Source organism: Vipera ursinii, assembly GCF_947247035.1.
Source record: "Vipera ursinii genome assembly, chromosome: 1".
Taxonomy (NCBI): Eukaryota; Metazoa; Chordata; class Lepidosauria; order Squamata; family Viperidae; genus Vipera; species Vipera ursinii.
This window is the reverse complement of record NC_139512.1, coordinates 294,116,206-294,125,417: the sequence shown is the minus strand read 5'-3', so window position 1 is coordinate 294,125,417 and position 9,212 is coordinate 294,116,206. Positions and strand designations below refer to the sequence as shown.

Genomic DNA, 9,212 nt, shown 5'->3' with positions numbered 1-9,212 from the left:
ATAGTGAATGAATCAGAATTCCTTTGAAAAACAACTGCAGCCCACTTTTCCATCCAAATAGATTGGCAAGGGATTAAATCTGCCATGGTCATGAAAGTATCAAGAAAGACAAACCCTACAATAACAAACTGCAGAACTTGAATAATGATTGTCACTTATGTCACGTTAATTGCAATAAAAACAGAGGGAATAAAAGGACACTTTAGAAACAGGGCACACTTTTTTTCCTTAAAAAACAGATTTTATTGAGCTTTAATATGTTAGGGTAACCAATGCAAGATCTGTGTTCAATTTATATATTACAATAAAAACAGGAACTCCTCTAGCAGCTTTGAAACTTGGCAAGTTTGGCTGTAATGCATGGTAAGTGCAGTAAAAGGCCTTGTGAAGTACAAAAGGAATACAAAAAGACATTTCTCTCCATGGACTGTACATTCTTTTAAAGAACAGTGCCTGCTCCACAGGGCAGTCATTTAGCAATTTTTAAAAGTCACTGGCCAATGTTCCAGACAAAGATGAACATTACTTTGTTTGTGTTTGGAAAATTGCTTATCTTGCCATAGCTGGATCGAAAGAGAAAAAAAAAAGCTTTGAAAGGAACATTAGGCAAAGATTTGCTAAATGAAGAAGGACTATAACATATTTTCACAACTAATTATATACCAAATAAATCAAGCAAGAGTAAAAAAAAAAAATCAACCCTCCCCAAAACAAAACAGAAACAAATCCCCAAACCCTTCTGTTCAAAATAACAGCATTTATTGCTTATTCCCATGAATTTCATTTATGAACACATAGTATATTTAATTACTTCTTCCACACAGGGAAATGTGTCCATTTGGTCTGCTGCTTTAGTGAAGATGGTATCTATTAAACCATCACGTTTCACTTTTAAGAAGATATTTTATTGCTTGTTTTTCATATATAGCCAGCCTCTGGATTAGGCACATCCTTAACACAAGTTAAATATGCTTTTCTCTCTGTTGCCTTTTGTTTATACAGTGCAGAATATACGGACTTAAAATCACAGGGCAGCTGCTCACTCCAGGTCACTTTCTGGGTCTGAGTTCAAAGGTGTGCAGTAGTTTGGCCTGTTCGAAGGGACGAAGCCCGGAAGACACACACACTTATAAGATCCTTCAGTGTTGATGCATTTGGCGTTCTTACACAGAGACATCCTATTATTCAGTTCATTGCATTCATTCACATCTGGAAGAAAATGTGAATAGGATCAAGTTTAGCACATTACCTCCAACCAGAGGACAGGTACAAGAAAAAAAATGACCTAGCAAATAAAATTAATCTAACTGAATTATTGCAATTTATCTACATACAAATTATGACACTTACAGTAAATACCACTGGTGGCAGGAAAAATGCTACTGAATATATCCCAACCATCCTTAATGTAGATGATTGAGTCTCTAACACAGGGGTCCCCAACCCCCAGTCTGGGGACCGGGACTGGGCCACGGTATGCCAGCAAACAAGCAAAGCCCCATCCGTGGGATGCAGGCAGCACACAAAACCACGCACTCTCCGGTCCATGGAAAAACCTTTCTCCATGCATTACTGGTCCATGGTGCCCAAAAGGTTGGGGACCTCTGCTCTAACAGATACTGATAGTATAAACATTTAAGTCATACATGCTTGGCATCCAAAGCACAGCAATATTCGGAAGACCTGAAGGCATAACAGGGAATACTTTGGGTTCCTTAAATTAAGGAATGCTGCCATATGGGACCTAGGAAGCATGCCTTTGGAATACCTGACCACTGGAGATTAAATTAATTCCAACCTATTGGCCTTCTGAAAAGACCTAGTTGTTTGCAGTGGCATGGGATTGGAAGTTAGCAATCCTCAGGTTTTTGTTTTGCTTTAAAATTTATTTTCAGCTGCAGTTTTTAATTTTTTGTCATTTAATGTTACATTTATAGTTATTTCTATGGTTTTAATTCTAAATTCTATTTGCTGTTGAGAGTTGCTTTGGCAAAAGGGCAGGCATACAATGGGGAATATACCAGACAGTTTGCATAGTGCAGGGGTAGGCAACCTTGGCTCTTTTATGACTTGTGGGCTTCAACTCCCAGAATTCCTCAGCCAGCATGGCTGGCTCAGGAATTCTGGGAGTTGAAGTCCACGAGTCATAAAAGAGCCAAGGTTGCCTACCCCTGGCATAGTGCATTCAGAGATACTGGGGCTAGCACATTGCTTTCAATGTGTATTCTACACTGTATGCCTACTTCCTCTCTTGTAACCCCTTCCTCTCCAATCTCTCTGCTCTGCAAGGGTTAAAAATAGAAAAACTTCAGGTCAAGTATAGGACAATATATAATGACTGTAATGGCGATCATGTGACTGAGGGACATTGCAAAGGTTGTAAATGCAGGTCTTGAACACTTGGAAAAGGACAAGCTATTTTTTTTACAACCAGTTGTCTGGGCCATCTGACACTCACTCTGAAAGATAGTGTAATTTTCTATCTTTGAATGTTATGGGGATTGCCTGGATGTGAATAGTGGAATACATTCTTACCAACACATGTCATTTTGGTCATGTCCAAATGGTAGCCATCAAAACAGTCACAGGTATATCCTTCCTGCACCCTGACACAACGTCCATTTTCACATCCATTCAGAATTCCACATTCTTCAGCTTGTAATTCCTCAAAGCTATTCAGGAAACCTGGATTTTTTAAAAAAAAAGGATTATGGAGGTAAACACACAAATTAGTACTCGTGCTGGTTCAAAGAACTAAGCGCTTCTCTAGTACAAAGTCAGAAGTTATGAGGTTGGGCTTGCAAGATTGATTTTAGCCTTTCCAAATAGACCAGACAGGAAACACAAACTGATAAACTAATTTTGCTTTACTGTAAAGCTATGTTAACAGAACCTTGCAAATCTAAAAGTACAATTCTCCCCCCTCACTTTTGTAGCCTGAGAACTAAGGGATCATCCCTTCTGAGTCTCTTGCTTCTCCCACTATGCAATGGTGGGCTTGTTGTGTCTTATCTGACTATTCCTTAGGTAGCAAGTCTTCCCCAAGATCTCCAAAGATCTTTCCCACATACCATTACAACCATATATTAGAGACACTGACTGGAAGTTAATGATGAGAGGACAAATAAAGTGGAGGAAATGGATTAACGTAGCCAGAAATAAGTAGATAAAAACAGCACCAATTGATAGATGACCATTTATGCCGCATACTTTTTTGCTGGTTCAAGATTGGCAGAAGGCATTTTAACTCAGCTATGAGGAAGCTGATCTTTGTGTAGATCTTTTCCAAAAAAAAATACCATAACTAAAGAGAACTGTAGGTGGCAGCCAAGCACAAGCTAAAAGTACAATGGGGAGAAACCTAAGATCTAAGGGCTTTGTAGAATTTGATTGGTCAAAGAAGGAATAATTCCATGAGGTCATTTTTGAAGATTACTTTCTGAATATGGGTGATTTCTAAGCCTGGCTGGGGGACACCACCCTTTTGTCTGCTGATCAGGAGGGGAACAGCAGTTGGTATTTTAAATACTAAACCTTTTATTTTATTTTATTTAAAAAAAAGTTACCACAGCTGGTTAATATATACAAAATCATTTTGATAACATGCAGCTGATTACTAAGATAAACATACGCATGGAAAATATAATGAGTTTCTATACTACAGGATTTTATAGGAGAATAATATGTGTAAGATTGTATTTATTCCTCTAACTATGTACGAATTAATGTTCCTTATATTTCTGGAAAGCAAACTGTAGCAATTATAGTATAGGATTTTTAAAAACATCAGTGAATGATGTTGACTGAAAGAAATGTAATTCTAATTGTTGAAAGATACGGATCTTACTGAAACGTGAGCAATTGCTCATTCGGTCTGTGAAAGTACACTGACAGTTGTTTAGAATAATAGTGATGAAAGGCAGGAGTAGGCAGGAACAAAGATGCAACTGAAGGTCTCTTGTACATATAGAATAGTCCAAAGTCCTTAGCAAATAATGGTATATAACAGAACAACAGAATAATAGAGTTGGAAGGGACCTTGGAGGTCTTCTAGTCCAACCCACTGCTCAAGCAGGAGAACCTATACCATTGCAGACAAGTGGCTATCCCGTCTCTTCTTAAAAGCCTCCAGTGATGGGGCACCCATAACTTCTGAAGGCAAGCTGTTCCATTGGTTCATTGTTCTCATTGTCAGGAAGTTTCTCCTTAATTCCAGGTTGCTTCTCTCCTTGATTAGTTTCCATCCATTGCTTCTCCTCTTAGCATGGTGATTCCCCCCACCACAAATGTTTGTACAGCACACACACACACACACACACACACACACACAAATACTAAACAAGAGATGCCTAGGATAATCTTCAGGAAAGCTCTGACAAGTTATGTTTTCTTCTGTTTTCAGGTTTAAAGTTCCAGAAGTGATCACATAAGGTAAAATCAGTTGTGCAAGTCCAGCCCTGGACAAAAACTGCAGTGCAGTCAACAATCCTGGATAGAATGTCATTTTAGCAAGATGTCATCTTTTCTGATGCAAGAGAAATTCTCCTACACAGACATTATTTTGGTGGCTCTTGTCAAAATGAAAACATTGGATGTTACTACATTCCATGGTCACTAATTCAACAGATTAATTGTGCTCTGAGATGAAAAGGCTGCTCCTAAGGATGCTGCTGGTATGTGAGAGATAACTGTTCTTTTACAGTTTCCGCAGCTCTTGTAAAGTATCTATGATAGCTAGCTGGATAGTACTCCTTGGGCCAAACATTCAAGAAATGTTAATGTAACTTCTGTGCTACCTTGCCACCCATCACTGCCAGGGGTAGTCTATCAGACCAGGATATGTAAGCCACAGGTTAGAAATATAGTGGAAAATGTGGTCAATTTTGATGAGATTTTTTCCTTATACAAATTGTTCATCATAGCTTGATACCAATGCCAATATTGTACATTCTGTCTCGTAAAATTGTTTTATTATTGTCCCAATCTTCTCTTTCTAGGTTTGAGCAAAGGCCAACTGTGATTTGGGTGCTTTTCTCATAAGATATTTCAGTTTGCAGGCCACAGACAGCTATTCTCTGGCTGAAATCTAGCAAATGTGGTAATCCAGTCTGTTTCATTATATCGCATTAGACTGCATTGCTTTATGCAGTGGCTCATCTTGAACTTTCTTTTAAAAGCTGAAGAGGTAAATTTGAGCCTTTGCACTTAAGTGTTTAAAATTGGCACTAGGGAGGGCTAGGTTCAACTTTAGAAAGAAAGTCATTGAGTAACCTTGGGCTAGTTTTGCCTCTCAGCCGAACGTAACAACCTAAAGTATTTTTGTGGGGATAAAGGGGAGGAGGGTCTGTTATTTATTTTGCTTCAAACAAAAAGCAGGATATAAATCCAACAAATAAATAGGTAAACAGATGTCAAGTTATCAACCACAGTGAAGCCAGCCTCTTCAGAATATCTCCTTTTAACTCTGAAAATAATTCAGTTATTGCTACAGAATCTCAGAGGTGTATCATAGCCTAAAAGAGATCTGGCAGGGTTTCTAAGCCTTTTATTTCACAGCTGTGTACTAGACCACATATTAAATCTGAATTAACGGCATTGGGGAAAAAAATCTGCACTTGCATAGTACATTAGAAAGCATGTTTCTTTACAATAGCTAACACTGTTCCAAAGGGACAGCTGTCTGATAACAACTACACTGAATATTCATTTAAGTGCTTGGACTGTCACGCTTATCTGCTTACTTCACTTTACAGAAATGAAAAATGTTATAATTTGAATATCCTTTCAAAAAAAAAGTATCACCCACAATAAGCATAGAAAGCATGCAACTCTTTGAATATTGTGAACTCCCAGGAGAAAGAAATAACTGATACATTCTTAGATTTAAGGAGTAAAAAAGTTGCTTACGGTCTTCCATGAAATATGGATCAGTTTCCGAAGTGTAGTGTTCCTGTTCAAAGTCAACCAAGGCGTCTTGTCCGTATGGCCGGGATCCAGGTACAGGAATGTTGCATAACTGGGCATAGTCCTCTGGAAAGAAACACATAAAAGTAGAATGTACTTTTAGTCCTCGACTTACAACAGTTTGCTTAGTGACTGTCTGAAGTTACAATGGCACTGGAAAAAGTGACTGACCATTTTTCACACGTATGGCCATTGCAGCATTCCTGTGATCACGTGATTTACGTTTGGATCCTTGACAACTGACTCACATTTATGACACTGCGTCCCGGGAGTCATGGGACCACCTTTTGTGACCATCTGACAAGCAAAGGCAATGGGGAATCCAGTTTCACTTAACAACCTTGTTGCTAATTTAACAACTGCAGTGATTCACTTAACAAGTGTGGCAAGAAAAGTCGTAAAATGGGGCAAAGCTCAACAAATTTCTCACTTAGCGACATAAATTTGGGGCTCAGTTTGTGGTCATAAGCTGAGGATTTGCATTTTGAACACAAATGATCCTATGCTCATTTTCCATCTTTACCCATACTGTATATGTTGCTTTCTTTTCTTAAAGATTAAAGTTGCTTAAACACCTCGCTGCCATGCCCCAACTCCACTGAACTGGAGCAATTCTGTTTTTCATTTGTTTCAAAATCACACAGAACAATTCCATGTGAATGTCTAAAGCCAATTAAATTGTGCTATTTAAAATTGGGGGGGGGGGGCACAGAGCAAAAGCTTGAATGTTTGGCCAGAGGTTTCTCATTTTGTTGCTAGATAGAGGATATACATGCAGAATGCTTTTTGTTTCACCAGATAATTGGAAGATGGGTTGAGCAAATCAAACATGCATTTTTTTTATCAGGCACCTCCTTTTCATTACAAATATAATATATTGTGGAGCGAAGCCATAAGTCTAACTATCTTGTGGCTTTTTCAGTTCTGTAGGAAAGGAAACACCACAGCATGCTTAAGGCTGAGTTGACAAGCACCTCCTCACTGAAATCTTGCTTTTAATATCAACTACAAAGCCTTCGGCATGTCACTATTTCACAGCCTCAACCCTCTATTCCTAATGAGGATATAGTAATATTGATCCACAGGGACATGGGATAAACACTAAGGATAATATGTTCAAACTACTTGTTCACAACCAAAAAGTAAGATTTTCACAGAATTTGAGTAGGCAGGTTTATTGCAAGCGAAAAGGCAGTTAGGTTACAGTATCTCTCACTCTGGATATCAATCTCATGGCTGTCATTAAAAGAATACATTAAGGTTATGAAGTTTTATTGCTTTGATTCTCTTTTTGAAAGAAACACAATTTCAGTTGCTAGGCACAAGGCAGTTGTTAAGTGGCTTTGGCCCATTTTACGACCTTTTCTTTTGCTGCAGTTGTTAAGCTAATCACAGCGTTGTTAAGTGAATCGTGGTTATTAAGTCAACTAGATTCCCTCGTTGACTTAGCTTGTCAGAAGTCAGCTGGGAAGGTTATAAAGGGTGATCACAGGATCCTGGCACACTGCAACTGTCATAAATATATTCCAGTCGTCTAGCGCCTGAATTTTGATTATTATCTTATGATATGGAGATGCTGCAACACGTGGGAAACAGTCATAAGTCACTTTTTTCAGCACGGTTGTAACTTCAAATGGTCACTGAATGAATGGTTGTAAGTCAAGGACTGCCTCTATACTCTCTATCTCCCTTTACCAATTCAACTCTTTAGTTCTTACTGATTTGACATCCTTCCCCACTCCCTCCCCCCTCCCCCCCCAAAAAAATTGCTGGTATATCTGACAACAGCCTCTGATTTTTAGGCAACTATAAACATACATTGCTGATTCAAATAAATGGCAAACTATGATTTGCCAAAGACTAAAAAAAACACCAACTAATTAAGCAGACTATATAAAAGGAAAACGACTACATTACATATGAAACAGCCCAGTCTATTAGAAACGTGGTCTACTAGGAAAGAAAAAGATCTTGATGGATGTTTCTAAGTACCATTTAAAAAAAAAACCTGTGTGATTATCCAGCCAAATATTTTATCAATACAATACAGTTTTGCATGGAATACTTTACCAAGGGAATTGCATACATTTAAAAAGAACCTTCAGCGCAGAAGAGCAGCCAGTATAAAGGAAAACTGGAATGAAAACATCTGAATGAAAGCCAAGAACAAGCTCATTTTGTAATTTTGGGATCAAAAGCAGAGAAATACATTGGTACTTTCCTAATCATGCATGATTTTCAGTAAAACAACTTTTGCTCCAAATACTTTTCTGTTTGCACAACTGGCTTTTGTGTTTCTCAAGGCTGGACATTTATAATGATTGATTTTGCTGTTTTTGTCTCTTACTAACTTAAAGAACATAACCTGCAGCAATATAAGCAAGGAACTATTCCAATAAAATAAACTGAGTATAAATATTTTCACAATAACTGAAGTGGGTATAACTTTTTGCAGCTTTTCCTTCTACATGGACTAGCCTAAATTATCTAACCTGGATGACGAAGAAACTGATTTGTAAGATTCATGAAACAGGAGATGTTGGTGGGGGGGGGGGAATTGGATGTAAAAATATCAGAAGAAAAATAAAAAATGTAAGCAATTTTTTTTAATTCACCCCTTTTCTCTTCCCAAATCCCAGAATATATTTTGTAAGAATTCCTGTAATTTAGTATCTTATTTGGAAGAAATGCCAACTATTTTTTTAAAGTAATTCAATAATAATCCTTTCCCATGAAAGGATTCTTTACAATTAATTCCAAACATTTATTTCAAAATTATTTGGACCCTTAATTCCTTTGCACTTTCAAAAATCAGAGTTTTAATCATATTTTTGCTCTTTATTCCCATTTTTTAAAGTCTTTAAACATATTTAAAACATCTTCCACTAAGGTTTAAAGGAATCTACAGTTAATGTTACTACGGTAGTACTGAACTCTGCAGGTAGTCCTCAATTCTCAACTTAGGACCATTCCTTTAACAGTGTGAAGCTATGACAGAGGTGAAAGAAGTGACCCATCCTCAAAATTATGACCATAGCATCATCTCCCCAGTCATGTGATCATAATCTGGGCACTTGGTAACTGGCTCACATATATAACCGTTTCAGAAGTGTCTTCTGATCACATGATCACATGACCTTTCCAGCTAGCTTCTGAGAAGCAAAGTTAATGGAGGAAGCCAGATATGCCATGTGATTCACTTAAGAATAGTACGATTCACTTAACAACCATGGTGATTTGCTTAATGA

The 9,212-nt window shown here is 37.7% G+C and overlaps 1 protein-coding gene across 1 annotated transcript in view; it reads right to left on the bottom strand.

Annotated features, from left to right (window-relative positions):
- Window positions 1-227: 227 nt before the first annotated feature.
- The window catches only part of LTBP1 (latent transforming growth factor beta binding protein 1), a 207,563-nt gene continuing 198,578 nt past the window's right edge, over window positions 228-9,212 (bottom strand). The window contains exons 29-31 of the mRNA XM_083349128.1: window positions 5,908-6,030; window positions 2,536-2,685; window positions 228-1,209 (exon numbers count right to left, since the gene is read on the bottom strand). Coding sequence (XP_083205254.1) covers window positions 1,040-1,209; window positions 2,536-2,685; window positions 5,908-6,030 — 443 coding nt within the window. The 3' untranslated portion in view covers window positions 228-1,039. The remainder of the gene's footprint in view (window positions 1,210-2,535; window positions 2,686-5,907; window positions 6,031-9,212) is intronic.